Source organism: Eptesicus fuscus, chromosome 7, assembly GCF_027574615.1.
Source record: "Eptesicus fuscus isolate TK198812 chromosome 7, DD_ASM_mEF_20220401, whole genome shotgun sequence".
In the NCBI taxonomy this organism is placed as follows: Eukaryota; Metazoa; Chordata; class Mammalia; order Chiroptera; family Vespertilionidae; genus Eptesicus; species Eptesicus fuscus.
In genome coordinates, this window is record NC_072479.1 from 103,283,226 (window position 1) to 103,303,265 (window position 20,040).

A 20,040-nucleotide genomic window follows, 5' to 3' on the forward strand; every position below is an offset into this window, starting at 1 on the left:
GGCACATGCCCAGGTTGCAGGCTTGATCCCCAGAAGGAGTAAGCCAATGGATGTTTCCCTCTTATATCAATATTTTTCTCTCTCCCCCTCCTTCTCCTTTCCTCTCTCTCTAAAAAAAAAAAAAAAAAATCAATTAAAAAATCTTTTTTTTTTTTTTTTTTTAAAGATGGCCCTAGCTGGTTTGGCTCAGTGGCTAAAGCGTCGGCCTGTGGATTAAAGGAAATTCTACAAAGTAACTGGCCCGGCAACCATAATTCTTTTAATTCGATAACATTCAATCTACGTTGTGCTATAGTTACTTAAGCACATGTTTAAAAAAACCCAACAATGGATGCTATATTCTAAATTAATTGAGCCCGGCTGGCTATTAACTGGGAGGTCGACACTCAACAACAGAGCCACTATCTCTCCTCCCTTCCTCTATGAAATCAATAATTACATATAAAATAAATTCATTGAGGTTAGAGGTTTTCTGCTCATGTCATTTAAAATTTTTACTGAAGCCTTCGCCAGGTAGCTCAGTTGGCCAGGTAGCTCAGTTGGTCAGTTGGGGGTTCGATTCCCAGTCAGGGCACATACAAGAATCAACCAATGAATGAATAAGTGGAACAATACATTGATGTTTCTCTTCTCTCTCTCAAATCAATAAAACTTACTAAAAAGCACACACAAGATACAAAGTAGACCAAGCTGTTAAATGGGAGAAAAACGAAAATATGCCAAAACATATTTGTTAAAGAGAATATAGTCTCCCTGAACCCCCACCGTCTATTGTGCCAAATATTTTTTCTTCATGTTTTTGTCAAATTTAAAAGCTTGTTAAATTAACAAATTCTCAACATCAACTAAAATGTTAAGCTATAAACAATGGTAGACATGATGACAAGTAAGCCAATATCCTTTGCTGTCTAAGCTTGGGCATCTATGACTAATTTAGTATGGAAAGAACTTTGAAACAGTTTCAACCTGAAGAACCCTCAAAGTATGATTAGGCCTGGGAATATTCCTAGACTAGAAGTCTCCACATTCAGGCAGATCTCCTATAATCTTGGACTGCTTTAAGACTGCTATGAAGGCACACAAGAGGGGAACTAATACATCTCAAGCAAAGGCCTCAGAGAATACAAAAGTTTTAATTTTGATTGAAACACAGATACCAAACGTCTATATTAATATTTCAATCTAAGTTCAGAATAAGGTTCCTAACACATGCCAAAATGTTTCATCCCATACTTGTGTCATCCCACAATTTAGATGACACAAAGAAAATATAAAAACTGGAATTACCTATGGGAAACATTAAAACAAAACACATGGTTAACTTTTAGAAATAATGCCTAACAATATTTTCCAGAACTTAAAACTGGAATTCTCTTCATAGCCATAGCACTCCAAGCATAAGTTACAACATCCTATCCTATATAATAAAAGCCTAATATGCAAATTGACCGAATGGCAGAACGACTGGTCGCTATAATGAGCACTGACCACCAGGGGGCAGACGCTCATGCAGGAGCTGCCCCCAGCCAGCAGGCCCCATCACCCTGATGGTCGCCCCACAGATTAGCCCTGATCGCCAGCCAGGACTAGGCATGAAAATCGTGCACCAGGCTTCTAGTTGTTCTTACATAAGTTTTAACATTTTCTTCATTATCCCCTTTTTCTCTCTAGGAATGGAACAAAACATTGTAGCCACTCAGTATAATGTTCATGTTCACTCTAAGTGCCAGCTTTTTCTTCCTGTGGTATGTGTCTGCTTTACCTGGAATTTTAGGCACAATTTATTAATTGTAGGCACTTTACTCGAATGAGTAGTTATAAGGACAAAAGTGATGCTTTTGGATCAAGTTATTATTAACAGGAGTTATTTAGTTACTATAGTAACTAATTTTAAGTGTTCTCAGAATTTTTTTTTTTGTGTGTGGTGTGTATATATATAAAAATAACATGAGCAAAAATATTATAGTAGCACCCTGGCCGGTGTGGCTCACTTGGTCGGAGGCTGTTCACACATTGTGGTTCCAGTTCTGGTCAGGACACATACCCAGGTTGTGGGTTCGATGTTTCTCTCTCCCTTCCTCTCTCTCAAATCAATTAAATAAATACATAAATAAATAAAATCTTAATAGTAGCTAAAAAAAACTGGTGAGGGGAAATAAGGGCTTAAAAACTTCTTACAGGAAATTATACCCTCATAGACAACATTGAGAACAAGCTTGTTGGAGGAAAGTCTTTCCAATACTTGTTAAGTATGGGTTCATCTTCCCCTATAAAAATATTATTAAAGTAAACAGACCCGTGTTTAGGGTATTACCTCTTAGAAGTCATATTGCCTTGCACTGTCGCTATTGACCACCACGAGGCACAGTGTGTAGGTTATCTCTTTTAAATTCCCCACCAGGAGTAGTGATTTTTAAAAATCATTTCAGGGAAGATCTCCTTTCTGTATTTATTCATCTGTATCCCTAGAGTGTGCTGTTTCCTAGCATCTGGCACAATGCCTATGCAATTAATTGCGTGCACTCTAAAGATAAGAACAGATCATGGAAATACACCGGTCCTTGAAAATTCCTTTTCTTCCCTTCTTTTTTTTTTTAGTGTTTGGAGTGATGGCACTGCGGAGATAGAAGTGATTCCCAAAATAATCCTACGCGGTTAGAATCGCTGTCGTTTTAAAGGCAATTAAACACAGCTATCATTTTTGCAACTTATGGAATAAGGAACCAATGTTACAACACGATTTCAAGGCACAGTCCGTAAAGGAGCTGCTGTGTGGCACTGCCACCTAAGCAGGACACTAGAGATTTCAAGAAAAACAACTCCATGCAACTCTTAAGCCTCCCCTCGTGACTAGCGCCCACGTCCCGGCAAACCTTCTGCATTCACATTGCGCCCAAGACACACCCCCGGCGACCTGAGCGCGCAGGGACCCAGCTCGGCCTCGGTGCTAAGGGGCCCGATTCCCCATTCGCCCCTGGAGGGGGCCTCCCTTTCCCGGCCAAGGGAGCGAGCCACCGGGAGGCGGCGACTCCGCCGGCCTCCGCCGCGGCCCTGCCCACGCCTCCGCCCCGCGCCAGCTCCGGCCCAGCTCCCCCGCCACTCGGCCCGGTTCCCACCCTCAACGGCCCTCAGGCCGGGGTCTCACCTCTCCACCCACTCCCTCAGGAAGCGCAGGTCCTCGGTGTGCAGAACGCTCGGGTCCTGCTTACACATTTTCACGAAGGCCCGGAGCTCGCTCACTTTGCGGGGGTCCATGGCGGGGCGGCGGGGGCGGGCGGCGGGGCTGCTGCAGGAACAGGCGCTCCCAAGGCCAGAGCGTGTGGAAGGGGGCGGCAGCCGCGAGGCAGAACAGACTAGAACTTCCCCGGCCGCCGGCTCCGCCCACCAACGGTCTCGTGACCCCGGGTCCTTCGCCGGTTCATTCCGACTCCCTTCACCTCTACTCCAGCGCACTTGGTTAGAACCTTCTAGAAGTGTGGCTGTTCGCGCCGCTGCCTGCCCCTTTCACGCACGCTTGCTGACATGCTCAACTCGGAGCCAATTCTCTGGGTAGAACAACCGGCTACAGGGTGCCTTCCAGGAGGCGGGAGACAGCAGCCCCTGCCGGGCGTCATTTGGAACCCGACGTCCTGTGACTGGGAGCCCTTAGTGGAGCGTGACGTCACGACGCCAACCAGGCCATCTGGCCAGAGCGGCGGTCACCCACAGCCCCGGCGTGACGTAAGCCCCTGCGCCGCCTCGGGAGAAAAGCCCGGCGAGCAGCGCCGGCCGGAAGGGGCGGGGCGCTTGGCTCGGTTTCCTGGCGACGCAGCCCTGCGGGCCGCCGCTTCCCCCGCCGTCCTCCTCCTTTCCTTCCCGACGCGTGTGCGCGGCCGGCATGCCTCGGCTCCTCTCAGCAGCTAAGCTGGTTCCCGCTATAGCGAGCGCCCGCAGCCTCTCAGGTTAGACTCACCTCCCGCGGGGTGTCCTCCAAGGTTTGCTCTGTGCGAAGCCTGAGGCGCCCCAGAGGGACCCAAGTTGGTCTCAGGGCGATCGCTGGTGCGGCGGACCCTTCTGCTGGGGCCCCCACGCCTCAACCCTCTGTGCGCCCCTCGGATCTCTTTACCTGCGGCTCCCGGGGACCGGGGGGCCCCGTGTTCTCTCTTCCGTTAAGGTATTCTGGGAAGCTGAAATGACTGCGGAGAGCAGTGTGGCCATCCCCTCGAGGGGCTGACTTCAAAGTGACGTGGACTCGGGAGCTTTGTCAGTTACCCCGTTGGCTTAGGTGTCAGAGTGACTCCTGTCAAGTAGCTCTTGTTTCTGCTAGGTCAACCTAAAATTCTATTTTCGTGTTGTTAAAGAGTTTGACTTAAAAACCGGGCCCAGAATGTGCAACAAACACGGTTAGTAACACAGATCCTTTGAGCAATCCCTCTCAGAAGAGGTAACGTTTGGAAATAGCCTTTTTATGTCTGAACTCCCTGTTTGTAAAGACAAGGTGAAGAAGTCTAGGAATAAGGGGGCCAGTCTTTTAGGGTGTACCTAGAGCAGTTGATCTCATGAACATAAAACCTCGTCAGTGAAAGCTGAATCAGCTACGTTGCAGGTGGATCTGCCATTGGATCAGATTTTGCTTTTTTGGGGTCGATGTGTGAACAATGAGTGAACCAGAACATATGGTATTTGACATCAAAGCTATGTCTTGGCATATGTTTCTGATTCTGTTGGTATACTTGAATTTATTGAAAATGGAATGGTAATTAAGTTACGACTTGCTCTAAAAAATAAAAGGTAATCATTGCCCAGTGCACAGACCTTGCTTCATTTCTGCAGAAAGCGTTCCCTTCTGTGGGAGTGGGTGAATAGATGTGCAGTTAGTCTTTTTTTTTTTTATTGAATTTATTGGAGTTAAATTGGTTAATAAAATTACATAGGTTTCAGGAGTACAATTCCATAATACGTCAAATGTATATTGTATTGTGTGTTCACAACCCCAAGTAGTCAGTCTTAATCACAGAGGCCACAACCTATGATTTAGAGCTGGAACCATGCTTTGCTTGTGACTTCTTTTGTATTTGTTAAGGCTTTGTGTAAAACCCAATTAATCAAGGTTTATTATACACATCAAGATCTTTCAGAAAGATATTTATTATGCTTCATTTTGCCTCAATAAAATAAGTAAATTTAACCACCTCTTATATTATCATTTTTATACTATATACATAGGCTTTTTGAATAAATGAGTGATCTACTTGGTTCTTCACAAGTCCAATAAATTAGGGCAGATATTCTTATGTTTCGAACTGGCAACTGAAACTAACACAAGATCACAAGTAGCAAGTCAGGAATGTTGTCAGCTGGTCCTTTTTCTGTTATATCACTGGGTCTTACTCTGGCTTAGTAGAGTCCTTTTGGAACTTTTTATTGAGCCACAATGACTACTAATTCAGTAACCTTTGAGTTAGTAGTCATTGTGGATGAATCTCCACTTCCCTGGAGTTGCTCAAGTCTAGCCAGTGATAAACAATAGATGACAGTATAGCCAAGAATGGTAATATAGAGTCTTGACTCAGGTGACATGGGAGCTCAAAAAAGGCACTAATGGGTTGCAAATCTTATGTTATCCTGAGATTTTACTGAATTCTAGAATTTGAAAACTCCTCTGACTTGAGGTGCTCATAAATAGAACTTTTAATGTCTGTGGTGCTCTTGGTTGCCCTTTTTTAGAAAGGCTCTGGGTACAAAGTTTTAAGTACCATCATAGGAAACTTTCTGTGAAAGTCATGCACTTAAGAGTGTGATTTAATTGGTTGGTATATGTAAATATTAACACAATCTAGTCATCTGAGAAAAAGCAAAATAAAGCACTAATAGTGCATAAATAAGTTGTATTTTAAAATACTACATCTAAGATAAATATAAGACTGAGATGGGGAAGGAAAATATTGAAAATATTAAAGAATAGCTCTGCTGGGTTGCCCAGAGGATTGTCCCAATACTCCAAGGTGGTGGGTTTGATCTCCGGTCAGAACACATAGGAGAATCAATAAATGCAGGCATAAATAAGTGGAACAACAAATCAGTTTCTCTCTTTCCCTTTCTCTCTCTAAAATCAATAAATTTTTAATAAGAAAATATTAAATAATAATTTTTAAAAGACTATTTGCAGTTAATTCATTCAACAAACATTAATTGAGCACCACATATGAGCACTGAGCACACCAAGTTTTTACCATCACAAGAGACAGACAAATAAAAGTAAGTAATTATGATATAACATGAAATTTAATCATAGATACCCAGTGATGGGGAGAAGGAAAAAGTGATGGATATTCTCTGGGAGCAGGGAGGGGCTAAGCGGAAATGTGGGCATGCTTTTAAAAATTAGGAGATAATTGATTTAAGACCTGAAAAAAGGCTTTCGCCAAGCAGACTAGAGTAATGGATCTATCCTAGCAGAATGACCATGCAGAGGCACAGAACTCATACAGAATGGGTGTTGCAAAGCTTTGCAATTGTTAATAAGCCTGGAGAAGCCTTTTTTGAAATATGTTCCCAAGTACATTAATAGGTGTTACACCAAAATGGTTCTGTGGAATAAGTACGGGGAATGCTGCATTTCACAGTGCCCACTTCTGGGTCTCTAAGAGGGAAACGTATTTGGCAGTAATTTGCAAAATGTATTTGACCATGGAGCCCTTTTTCTGTGGTGAGTCTTGAACTGGTATCCCTTGGAGCACATTTTGGAAAAACTTGGGCTCAAGCCTAAGATGTGTAGGAAGAGGTGATAAAAAATCAAGCTGAGCCGAAACCGGTTTGGCTCAGTGGATAGAGCGTCGGCCTGCGGACTCAAGGGTCCCGGGTTCGATTCCGGTCAAGGCATGTACCTTGGTTGCGGGCACATCCCCAGTAGGGGGTGTGCAAGAGGCAGCTGATCGATGTTTCTCTCTCATCGATGTTTCTGGCTCTCTATCCCTCTCTCTTCCTCTCTGTAAAAAATCAATAAAATATATTTTAAAAAAAAAATCAAGCTGAGAAGGAAGCTGGTAGCTGGTTCCTGGAAGACCTTGTATATTATGTTAAGAAACAATGAACAGAGCCCTGGCGGAATAGCTCAGTTGGTTAGAGCAGTGGTCGGCTAACCACAGCTCGCGAGCCGCGGTTTGCCGCTCTGTTGACATTATAATGAGTTTGCCGACCACTGTCATATACTACCCTTTACCTCTTTGCACACAATATGCCACAATTGCCTAATCCTCACAGCTTCCAACTACACGGTAACATTTAGTCTAGTCCAGTGGTCGGCAAACTCATTAGTCAACAGAGCGGCAAACTGCGGCTCGCGAGCTGCATGTGGCTCGCGAGCCGCAATTTGCCGACCACTGGGTTAGAGTATCATCCCTGTACACCAAGGCTTAGGGTTCAATCCTTGGTTAAGGCACATGCCCAGGTTGTGGGCTGGATCCCCGGGAGAGGGTGTGGAGGAGGGCAGTCAATTAATATATCACTATCACGTTGATGTTTCTCCCTCCCCCTTTCTCTTCCTGAACATCAATAGAAACATATTTTATAAAATAACCTAGGCTTTTATGATTTTACTAGTGACCCGGTGCACAAAATTCATGCACATTAAAAGGGAATTAGAGGAAATATTTTAATATTGCTATTTGCCCTTTCTCTATAATAGAAGTGTCAGAGATGAAAGAAAATTAGTAAAATGTATATGAAAATCTTTCTCCTGTCAGAGTCTGGGGCACACCACGGGAACCAGAGTCAAGTCCCTGCCCATCCACGTCCGCCTTGAAATCGCACGAGACCCAGACCCAACCAGCCCCACTCCCATTGGGCTATATCCAGACCCGACCAGCCCCACCCCTGTCAAGCCCCGCTGGGTGGAGGGTGCAGCCTCAGGTCTCCCGGCCGGGTGCCGGGGCGGGGTGCACAGCCTGAGGTTCCTGGCCTGGGCCGAGCAGGGGGCACACCTTGAGGTCCCTGTCAAACCCCACCAGGCAGGGGGGCACGGCCTGAGGTCCCCCGTCAAGCCCTGCCAGGCAGGGGGTGCACCCTGAGGTCCCCCATCAAACCCCGCTGGGCTGGGGGGCATGGCCTGAGGTCCCCCATCAAGCCTTGCCGGGTGGGTGGGCACGACCTCAGGTCCCCTGACCCAGCCCAGCTCCAGGCAGCCTCAGGTCCCTGCTGATTGCTTGTTAAGGCTTGTTATGGGAACTCAGCCTCCGCTGTGGATGCATCCATCTTGTGTTATGGGATCCCTGCCTCCGCTGTGGGTGCAGCCATCTTATCACTGCATGACGGTCAATTTGCATATTCCCTCTTTATTAGATAGGGTTTTCTGAAAATAAGTTTTAAGTGCTAATTGTCACCAGTACCTCCTATAAAATAATGACCTTTCCTTCTCACCCACCTACCAACTTAAAAATCAAACATAACAAAAATCTTACACTACTATAAATCATTTAAAAATAGCAGAGCCCTGCTGGTGTGGATCAGTGGTTGACTTGATCCAGGAACCCAGGGGTCTCGGTTGGATTCCTGGTCAGGGCACACACCAGGCTTGATACCAAGTAAGGGGCATGGAGGAGGCAGCGGATCAATGATTCTCTCTCATCATGATGTTTCTATCCTCTCCCTCTTTCTGAAATCAATAATAAAATATAAAAAATAATAGATATATATTTTTTTTGTCTGGTTTCCAAATTTGTTGCACTGCTACATACCACTGAACTTTCTTTTGCCAAAGGTGATTAGGTTTTAGTGCTGCTAGGTTATTTGCTCCTTTTAGTTACATTAAAATTTAATAATAATTATAGTTCTAAGGGCTAAAAGATTAAAATTATATCAATAGGTCTTATTGCTTAAAAAGGAAGAATTCAGTGACAAGTAACATGCAGGATACAAGTCAGTGCAGCATTTCTTTCCAGGTGCTTAATAAAATTAAGCGTCTCAAATGTAGCCCATCCACAACTTAACACCTGCAGCCCTTTTCTCAGATAATAGCAACTCCCTGCTTCCAGTGGCTAAGGCCAAAAACCTTGACTCTTACCATATTCAACATGCAGCCTGTTAGCAAATTCTGTTTGGCCCTACCTTTAGAATATGTCCAGAATGTGACCACTCTTCACCTTCACCATCCTGGACCAACCTACTATAATCTCTTGCCTGGATTGTGGCAGTAGCTGGATGTCTCTGCTTCTATCCCTGCTAACTTTGGGTCTTTTCAATGCCAGCAGCCAGATTGGGCCTGTTTAATTGTGTCAGATTACGTCACTCTTCTGATCAAAGCCTCCAATGGCTTCCTGCCCCACAGATAATAACAAAGTCCATATTGTGATATAGCAAACACTGCATGACATTTCTTACTTCATTTATTTGCTCTTTTAATCAGCTACCACTGAACTTCTCCATTTCCTCAAACAGCTGCCTTAAGAATGTTTCATTTGCTGTTCCTTCTGCCTGGAGTTCCATCTCACCAGGTATACACATGGCCAACTCCTTAACTCTTAACTCAGATTTAACTATCACTTTCCCGGCTACCTTAGCTAAAATATCAGCTCTTGGCCTGGCTGGTGTGGCTCAGTTGGTTGGGTGTAGTCCTTTGCACTGAAAGGTTTGATTCCCAGTCAGGTCACACTCCCAGGTTGCTGGCTTGATCCCCGATAAGGGGGCATGCAGGAGGCAGCCAATCAATGTTATGCTCTCACATCAGTGTTTCTCTCCCTCTCCCTTTCTCTCTCTCCCCCCCCTCTCTAAAAATCAATAAAAGTATTTTTTTATTTCAGCTCTCATACTTCAAAACCTCTATCTCCTTCCCCTACTTTATTCTTTTCCTTAGCAACTATGACTAACATTATATATACTTAATATTTGTTTATTGTTTCTCTCCAGTCTGTGACAACTAAGATTTTTGCTCTTTGTTCATTATTGTACCCCAGGTATCTAGAACACTACTTGAAAAACAGTAGGTACTCTCTCTAAAAATCAATCAAAATTCTTTTTAAAAATACTGTTAAATGAGTAGAAGCAATAGGCTGAAATATATTTTAAAAATTAAATAATTGAAGGAAGCTAAGAAGTCATCATGTTGATATTCAACTAAGTTCATTTGAAAGAACGTATTCAAACATTTAGCTCAAACCACTTGGCTCAGTGTCTAATGTGTCGGTAACTTATTATTTATCTTCTATCATAACCCTAAATTATAGTGGCTAAAGGTGGTATTTTAGAGTAATGTATCCATAGATCCTGTGTACATACCCAAAAAGAAAATAGAGCCTTGGCCGTTGTGGCTCAGTGGTAGAGTGTGGCCTTGCACTGAAGGGTCATGGGTTCAATTCCTGGCCAAGGGCACGTACTTGGGTTGCAAGTTTGTTCCCCGGGCCCGGTCTGGCATGTGCAGGAGGCAACCAATCGATGTGTGTCTGTGTGTCTCTCTCTCTTCTCCCTCCCTCCCTTCCACTCTCTAAAAATCAGTGGAAAAAAAATAATCTCAGGTAAAGATTAACAAAAAAAGAAAATAGAAAGTTTCCTATCTGGAGTGATTCACTGATGGCCTAGAACACATGATACAACCTGGTTGCTCTGAAGAATCCATGGTAAGTCTGGCCTTTATTTATTTATTTTTTATTGTAGTAAAATACATATAACATAAAATTTACCATGGCCCTAACTGGTTTGGCTCAGTGGATAGAGCGTTGGCCTGCGGGCTCAAGGGTCCCAGGTTTGATTCTAGTCAAGGGCATGTACCTTGGTTGCGGGCACATACCCAGTAGGGAGTGTGCAGGAGGCAGCTGATCGATGTTTCTCTCTCATTGATATTTCTAACTCTCCATCCCTCTCCTGTCCTCTTTGTAAAAAATTAATAAAATATTTTTTTAAAATTTTACCATGTTAATAATTTTTAAATATACAGTTGTGAAGCAGATCCCCAGAACTTTTTCATCTTGCAAATCTGAAACTTTACCAATTAACAACTCTTTCTTTCCCCTCCCCCTACTCCCTGCTAACCATGATTTTTTTCTGTTTCTATGAATTGACTTCAGATATCTCATATAAATAGAATCATAAAGTGTCTTCCTGTGACTGGCTTATTCACTTAGCATAATGTCAAAAAGTCCGTCCACGTTGTAGCATTTAACAGGATTTCCTTTCTCTTTATGGCTGAATAATACTCCACTCTATGCCTGTATGTACAGATATTTTACGTATTTACTAATCGGTTGACATTTGGATTGGTTGTACCTCTTGGCTATTGTGAATAATTACTGCTGTGACATGGCTATATAAATATAAGTCTAGCTATTTTTAATTTAAAATAAAATACTTTATACTTTAATTTTTAATTTATAATGTCTTTAAGTTATGTGTCAAATGCTCTACCTCTATTGGAAAAGAAAAAGTCATTTCATGAATAATTATATGATCTGAACCTGTATGTCTCAATACAGTTTTAGTTCCTAATGCTATACATATTTCAGAAGTTTGTATAGTTTTAATTAAAAGAAAAATAATGAAATAGATCATAGACTATTAAAAGCCTAATATGTAAACATTTAGCTCAAAAACAGAAGCAAAATCATCTTTGCCACTTTCCAAATTCTTAATGTAATTGTCACCACAAATACATCTTCCAGACATACCTCCGAACAACCAGACCACAATCCTGCTGATCGTGATAATCATAAATCTTACTCTAGTGTTAAACAAAAGTTACCTACAAAACTGATAAACCAAAACACACAGAGTCGTGTTCCAAATGTTATATGAACATAATGTGTCTGAAGAGCCAATTTAACGATTCCTTTTGGTTGACTTCTTCTTGTGCACCTCTTTATGCTTCTTTTTTTTCCTCTTACCACCTTCTTTGAATCCTGCTGAGAAAACAGGGGGATCCTTGTTGCTGGTGACCCACGGTATACGTTGCTCATTTTCCACACAAGTGTATGGAGGTACATGTTTGGAGCTGTAGGACTTTGGTGAATAATTGTCAAGTGACTGTCTTCTCCAGCTGTGTTCTGCAAAGCCCTCTTCATCTGCCACATCGTTTATAATGAGGAAGGACTCTAACTCGCCATCATCTTCACCTTCTCTTTCCTCAATAATTCTGCTTGTATTGGTCTTTCTGCCGTTAACAGTTTTATGTGAAGTGAAAGGTGTGTAGTTGTCCATCCCACTGTCATCAAACGCCAGGGAAGAGAAAGAATGAATGTCTTCATGGCCCAGTGAATCATATGGTGTATATCTTGTATCATATTCATAAAACCTCTCAAAAACTGGATAGTCACGGGAGGTAGAGAAAAAGGATCTTGCACCTCTGTTTCTGCTTCTATAGGAACTTCTTGGACTCCTTAAAAGGTCCTCAAGTGTGTCTTCAAAGAAAAGACATAAAAATGAGTCCCTTTCACCAAAAATTTCTTTAAAGACATCATCTGGCTTATGGAATGTGAAGCCATATTCAAAAGAATCATCAATATTACTTCCGCCTTCGCCATTTAATCCTTCTTTGCCATATTTATCATAAATGTCCCGTTTTTCATCATTTGATAATACCTCATACGCTTCAGCTACTTCTTTGAATTTTCTCTCCGCTTCTTCTTTATTTTCTGGATTTTTATCAGGGTGCCATTTAAGTGCCACTTTATGATAAGCCTTTTTAATGTCCGCACATGAAGCAGATCTCTGCACTCCTAGAACTTCATAGTAATCTACCATGTTTTAACGAATTGTTAGAAGGGGGTGCCCTGGGTAGTAAGAACCGTGGTTTCCTTTCCGTCCCGGCTCTGCTGGTGGTGGTGGTAGAGTGACTGCAAATAGGCACATTTTTACATTGAAGACATGTTCCTGTGGGTTGCTAGGAGATGATAGGGTACTGATTGTGTGGCAAGCAGAGTTACAAGCTTATGTCAGAGAGCTGCATTATGGTGTCATTCTGGGGTTGGGGTAGGGACTTGACCTTCTAAATGGAGCTAGTCCAGAGTCATATCAGACCATCCTGAACCCTCTGGATGATTTCCCCTATATTTCTCTGGAAGCCTCAAACAATACCTCATAAATCAGTGGAACCTGTTGTTACTGGCCACAGCATGCCACTTGCATAATGTGATCTCTAGGTTACTAAGTCTTAATAACTTACTTCCCAGTTCTTGCATGTTTTGGTTTGGAAAAATGAAGTCTAAAAAACATATAGTTAAAGATTTTGAAAACTGTGTATTTATTCAATACATATTATTGAGTGCCTACTTTGTGCAAGGCTCAGTTTTAGCCACTGGTAATAACAGTATTGAATTTAAAAATGCCAGTTTTCATGGTGTTTACATTATCATAGAGTACCGTGGTTGGCAAACTGCGGCTCGCGAGCCACATGCGGCTCTTTGGCCCCTTGAGTGTGGCTCTTCCACAAAATACCACGGCCTGGGTGAGTCTATTTTGAAGAAGTGGCGTTAGAAGAAGTTTAAGTTTAAAAAATTTGGCTCTCAAAAGAAATTTCGAGAGGGAGGAACCAAGATGGCGGCATAGTTAAACAACTAATCTGCGGCCTCACACAACAATTTCAAAAACACAACTAAAAGACAAAAACGTCTACCACCCAGAACCACGGGAAAGCAGGCTAAGTGGAAGACTGACAACTAAGAACAGAAAGGAGCACAATCGCTGAAAAGCTGAGGTACGAAGGCACGCGAATCGGGCCGGCGGCGGGCGGCTGGGTGCGCGGCTTTTCTTCAACCCGCAGAGAGACAAGCTCCCGATCACTCTGAAATCCAGTTTCTGGGGACACTCGGGGGACCAAGACACCTACGGGGAGAAGCTGGACTCTCGGCCATCGGGTCGGAAAGTGAGAGTGACTTTTTTGCGGTGGTGCGCCCAGCAATCATTGTTTACTGCGCTGGACCGTGGGGCGCAGGGACTTGGAAACGGGAAAGGCAGAGACGGCTGACGGCAGCCATCGCCGTTGGCCACGCCCCAGCCTAGTGACGCCCTGAGACCCCGCCCAGCCCTGAGGCCCCGCCCCGCACATTCTACAAACCCGCCCCGGCTCCACACAGCGGCTTTTGCATATAAATGGCCTGTTCTGGAGCAGCTTAACCAACTGCAGCTCCAGTCAGACTGCTCCAAAACCGCCCAAGCAAAGGAGGAGAAAACTAGCCCTTGCTGTAGCTCCTGCTGGGGGACACACAGTACACAAGGGTACACCAAGAGTGTCCACCTCAAGTAACTGGGAGGCTGACCCGTTGAACCAATAGGACACCTAGTACACAAAACTACCCTACCAACTCAGGGAAGCAGAGAATATGAGAAGGCAAGGAAACAGATCACAAACCAAAGAAATGGAGGAAAACAAGCGATTGGACATAGAGTTCAAAACCACGGTTATAAGGTTTTTCAAGAATTTCATGGAAAAGGCCGATAAATTCCATGAGGACCAACTAGAAATTAAACATACACTGACTGAGATAAAAAATATTATACAGAGACCCAAAAGCAGACTAGAGGATTGCAAGAATCAACTCAAAGATTTGGAATACAAAGAGGCCAAGGACATTCCTCCAGAGAAGCATGAAGAGAAGAGAATTCAGAAAGTTGAAGATAGTGTAAGAAGCCTCTGGGACAACTTCAAGCGAACCAACATCAGAATTATGGGGGTACCAGAAGAAGAGAGAGAGCAAGATGCTGAAAACCTATTTGAAGAAATAATGAACGAAAACTTCCCCCACCTGATGAAAGAAATAGACTTACGAGTCCAGGAAGCGCACAGAACCCCAAACCAAAGGAATCCAAAGAGGACTACACCAAGACACATCATAATTAAAATGCCAAGAGCAAAAGACAAAGAGAGAATCTTACAAGCAGCAAGAGAAAAACAGTTAGTTACCTACAAGGGAGCTCCCATACGATTATCAGCTAATTTCTCAACAGAAACCATGCAGGCCAGACGGGAGTGGCAAGAAATATTCAAAGTGATGAATAGCAGGAACCTACAACCAAGACTACTCTACCCAGCAAAGTTATCATTCAGAATTGAAGGGCAGATAAAGACCTTCACAGATAAGAAAAAGCTAAAGGAGTTCATCACCACCAAACCAGCATTATATGAAATGCTGAAAGGTATTCCTTAAAAAGAGGAAAAAGAAGAAGAAAGATAAAAATTATGAACAACAAATACATATCTATCAACAAGTGAATCTAAAAGTCAAGTGAATTAAAAATCTGAGGAACAGAATAAACTGATAAACTTATTAGAATCAGAGGCATAGAATGGGAGTGGATTGATAATTCTCAGGGGGAAAGGGGTGTCTGTGTGGGGAGTATGGGAAGAGACTGGACAAAAATCATACACCTATGGATAAGGACAGTGGGGGGGGAGGTAAGGGCAGAGGGGGGGTGGGAACTGGGTGGTGGGGAGATATGTGGGGAAAAAGGAGAAACAATTGTAATCTGAACAATAAAGATTCATTAAAAAAATAATAAAAAAAAATAAATAATAAAAAATAAAAAAAAAAAAAAAAGAAATTTCAATCGTTGTACTGTTGATATTTGGCTCTGTTGACTAATGAGTTTGCCGACCACTGATAGAGTACAACGAATAAATGGGAGATAATGTGATACGTGCTTTAAAAAAAAAGTAGCGTGATGGCAGAAAGCTACCTTCAATTGGTTTTACAAGGCCTCTGAAGAGATGACATTAGAGCTGTGATGATCCAGTATAATAGCTACTAGCCATGTGGATGGACATGTTGGTTTTTCCACTTTTGACCCATTATGAATAAAGCTAGCATTCATTTCTAGTGGGAAGCCAATTTTGGGGGTGGGTGGGGAGGTAATGCATCAGATTTACATTTTTAATGGGTCAGTGTCTGCTATGTGGAGAATCAGTTGTATGTGGGAAAGTTAGGATTAGAAAATCCAGGCAGACACTCTCACTCTCCCTCTCTCTCCCTTCACCCCACCCTTTCATTCTCTCTAAAAATCAATTTAAAAAATATCCAGTTAGAAGCAAACTCGACCAAAGTTGCTTTTCTTTGGGGACAATTTAAATTATCAATAGGCTAGGCCTGAATTAAAAAGATGTACATTCTATTCCTGGCTCATTTTATTGTCCTAGGAAATTGCCTGTGGTGATCTGTCTCTGTTTCTCCTCCTCTATATATTATTTGTTTTAGTTTTCATCACACGTATAAACAACTTGTTTAAATGATATTCTAGTGACATAGAAAATAATAGTGTACGTTTCTAGACAGTCTTTCAAGACCATTTGTCAGCTTTGAATATTTTTTACTTTTTGTTTGTATACCAGTTGACTAGAAGTATTGCAAAACTCTTAAACTCAAATCATTTCAATTCTCTCCAGTATCTGTGCTTATACTATGTATGGTATACATGTGATTGTATTTGCCTGCCATTGAAAATAAATAACAGTAATAAAAATATTGAACATTATTTGAGTACCACCATCTTTGGGTTACACCCTGTAGCAAGTGTCTTACATGCAGTTTCTCATTGAACTGTCACAGCATTCCAGCAAAATAAATATTTTGTGTCCATATGAAACCTGAGCCTCTGAAAAATAGTAATTTGCCTAAGGAAACCTAGCTCATTAGTGAAAAATCTGATATTTAAACTTGGGTCTATCTGATTCCAAATTCTGCTCTTTACAACTCTATCTCATTTCTTAGACCAGTATTTAAGAGTTTAGGTTCTAGACATTGCACATTATGAGCCCCTATGGGGGATTGAACCTGAAACTTAGGTATGTGCCCTGACTCAGAATCGAACCCTCAACTCTTTGATGTACAGGATAAAACTACAACCAACTGAGCCACCTGGCCAGGGCTCTTGTAAGAACTTTTAAATTTTACTCTTTTAGCAACTTTCAAATATACAATATATAATTGTTAACTATAGTTACCATACTATACATTACATCCCCAGAACTTATTTATCTTGTAAATTCACCCATTTGGGTTTCTATCTTCTATCCTCCACTAAAACTGTTCTTGTCAGGGTCTCGAGTGACTTCCATGTTGCTAAATCCAGTAGTTGTCTTTTTGGTCTCATATTTAGCAGCACATGGCACAGTTAAGTACTTCCCCTCTCGTAAAACACTTGTTTCTTTAACTTCCTAAATACCACATTCTTACAGTTTTCTTCCTTTCTCCTGTGCTTTTTCTTCTCACACCAAAATAGTAGAGTACCTGGACTTCTCTATACCATCTTCATAGGTAATAATTCAGCCCCAGGACTTCAGATACCACCCATGTGCTTATGACACCTTAATTTATATATCTAACCTATTCCCCCACCCCCCACCCACCGAACTTAAGACTGTTTGACCTCTCCATTGGAGTAGCCAATAATTATCTCAATCTTTTCCATTTCATTTAATGGCATAACCTTCCACCCACTTGCAAAAACCTGGGAATCATCCTTACTAAGCTTTTTTTACTCCCTGCATTTAATCAGAACCCAGATTTGTTGGCTTTTTGACCTTCAAAAATATATCCCAAATCTCATCACTGGGAAAAATAAAGTCAAATAACAAATAATCTCTATCTTCCCAAAGTTCATAGCAAACTAATTTAACAATTATGTGCAGTGTAGTAGGTCTTAAAATAGAATTAATCCCTGGTTGATGTGGCTCAGTAGATAGAGTGTTGGCCTGCGCACAGGGGTCGCAGGTTCGATTCCCAGTCAAGGACTTGTTACCTGGGTTGCAGATTCTATTTCCGCCTGGGTCGGGTGCATACAGGAAGCAACCAATCCATGTTTCTCTTTTTGTCTTCCTTCCACTCTCTCTAAAAAAGCAATGGGAAACATACCTCAGGTTAGGATTAACAACAATAGCAAAATAGAATTAAGTGCAGTAGCATTGAGGAGGGGTCTTCGTATCAGATGCAATAGGGATGGGGAATTAAAATCAGGCTTCCTAGATGTTGGAGCTGATTTTTGAGAAGTTGAGTGATCAGAAACAAGCAAAGGCCATTTTAGACTAAGATAACTGTGTACTTAAAGGCAAATGCTGTTACAATACAGACTAATTAGCTAGCTCTTTGCGTAGTTTAGTGTGGTTGCAATAATGTTTTTTGAGGATTAGGCCAGCCACTAGAGGAGTGAGCAGGGGCCAGATTAAGAAGGGTACTAAGCTAGAGTCAAGCATATTTTGAAAGATAGAAAAATCTAAGCATATGTAGTAGACTAAAGTCACTAAGGGTTAAAATGAGATCACTTCTGTGTTACCAGGGCTCCACACAGGCTCTGGCTGGCACAGAGGAAGGTTCATATATATATATTGAAGGTGAAATTAATTTGCATTTTTCTAAAACACCCAAATGCTGGAGAAAGATAAATGTACACCTGTACTGTGAGGACCTTCTAGATTCCTTCTCCCATTTCATCCTCTTTCTTTCTCCTTAGGATGCATATCCTGTTCTCAGAGAAGGTACTCCCTCCAGCCCATCCCAGACAGGAGGGTTCCAAATCGATACTTGGGCCAGCCCAGCCCCTTCACACACCCACACCTCCTCAGACCAGGTAAGGATTTTAACCATAAAAACTGTCTCTCAGGTGCTTTCTCTAGAGCTGTGCTGTTCAATACAGGAGCCACCAGCCACAAGTGGCTATTGTATATTTACTATGTTGCTAGTACAACTAAGAAACTAAATTTTTAAATTTTATTTTAAATAATTTAGATTTAAACTTAAATAGCTACATGTGGCTACTGGTACTCCATGGACAGCACTATCTAGAGCCATAAACACTTTATTAAGCCTTACCATTCAGAATTATCAGTGACATATGTACTTAGGATTTTCTTAAAGAAAAGTTCTATTGCTTTCTAAGACTTAGTTTCTACAATTGTGTTCTAACTATTGATTCCTAGTGAACTACTATGTTAAAGATGTTTTATAAAACATGTTTTTTTAAAAAAAATATGGAATACTTCATGAATTTGTGTGTTATCCTCGAAAACATGCTTTTCTTGAAAGTGTTAAATACCCATTTCAAACGTTTAACAAAAATATTCCTGTATAGATTATGCAAGATTTCCAGATCTGACTGTCCTGGCTTTGAGAGGTAACAGCACTGTAAAGATGATGCAAACATTGGTGTTTATTTACTTCTCTGGTTTTTGTACTTGATAAAAGTTGACCTCCCCAATATTTTTTTTCTGCTATGAGACTCCAGTGTTGCTGCTAGATATGTCATCACTATCGCTCAAATTTATGCCTAAACGTTTTTATTTTGTTTTATTAAAAAGGCATGAGGGAAGTGAGTGAATATCATCCCAAAGAGGTAGGTGGAGTAAAACCACATGCTTTGTAAGAAAGCAGCCCGGGTTTCATGGGAAATGGTTGCTTCTGCCATGAGAAGTTAAATCTGTATTTTCTGTGTAAGCACAGATACTAATGATCTAAACTGCCTTCAGAAATGTGTTACTCTTTCACTGTCTCCACTCAGTGAACGATACCAGTGTGTCTCTCAGTGAGGGCTTCTTTTTGCTGATTCTTCATGAGACTGGAATTCCTGCTGGAAAGTCGGCTGAGACTCAGGAAATGCAGCTCACCACTGAAACACACGAGAAATCAGAGTTTTTCAAAGCTGTAAGGTAAGCTTAATAGCAATCCAGCTGATATAAATTTAAGTATTTCTCTACCCTATCAACCTACCTTTGGCGTCAATCTTTTTTTAAATGTAGAACTGATACTAAGCTTTACCAGCTTTGAAAATTATTGATTTCTTGTGGTGAGATACTTTTATGTGGTGAGCTGCATTTTCCAGGCCTTGAAACTAGTAATCATATTGTCAAAATGATGGTCTCTGTATCTAGAATGTTTGCTATGTATGTTATATACATGTTAGCAAAATAAAAAATGAGTGTAGCCTTGGCCAGCGTTCTCAGTGGTTAGAGCATCGGCCCACACACCAATTGCTGGTCAAAGGTTTCGAGTTCTTCCCTGGCCCAGTCAGGGCACGTGCTGGAGGCAACCAATCAATGTGTCTCTTTCACATGGATGTTTCTCTCTCTGTCTTTCTCTCTATCTCTGTCTCTCT

At 41.9% G+C, this 20,040-nt stretch overlaps 3 protein-coding genes across 8 annotated transcripts in view; 1 reads left to right on the forward strand and 2 right to left on the reverse strand.

The window, feature by feature from the left end:
- The window catches only part of ST13 (ST13 Hsp70 interacting protein), a 28,358-nt gene extending 24,960 nt beyond the window's left edge, over positions 1 to 3,398 (reverse strand). The window contains exon 1 of one of the 2 annotated variants that reach the window (XM_054719561.1): positions 3,146 to 3,398. In XM_054719561.1, coding sequence (XP_054575536.1) covers positions 3,146 to 3,255 — 110 coding nt within the window. In that variant the 5' untranslated portion in view covers positions 3,256 to 3,398. The remainder of the gene's footprint in view (positions 1 to 3,145) is intronic. The other variant, XM_008144586.3, reaches the window with a different exon arrangement.
- A 431-nt stretch (positions 3,399 to 3,829) lies between these two features.
- Positions 3,830 to 20,040, forward strand: part of XPNPEP3 (X-prolyl aminopeptidase 3) — a 45,186-nt gene continuing 28,975 nt past the window's right edge. For 4 of the 5 annotated variants that reach the window (XM_054719559.1, XM_054719558.1, XM_054719556.1 and 1 more), the window contains exons 1-2: positions 3,830 to 3,941; positions 18,403 to 18,519. In XM_054719559.1, coding sequence (XP_054575534.1) covers positions 3,878 to 3,941; positions 18,403 to 18,519 — 181 coding nt within the window. In that variant the 5' untranslated portion in view covers positions 3,830 to 3,877. Of the gene's footprint in view, positions 3,942 to 18,402; positions 18,520 to 19,533; positions 19,595 to 20,040 lie in introns of those variants that run through there. The other variant, XM_054719560.1, reaches the window with a different exon arrangement.
- DNAJB7 (DnaJ heat shock protein family (Hsp40) member B7) lies at positions 11,739 to 12,705 on the reverse strand. Its single transcript, XM_008144583.3, has one exon. The coding sequence runs from the start codon at positions 12,703 to 12,705 to the stop codon at positions 11,785 to 11,787; it is 921 nt and encodes a 306-aa protein (XP_008142805.2). The 3' UTR covers positions 11,739 to 11,784.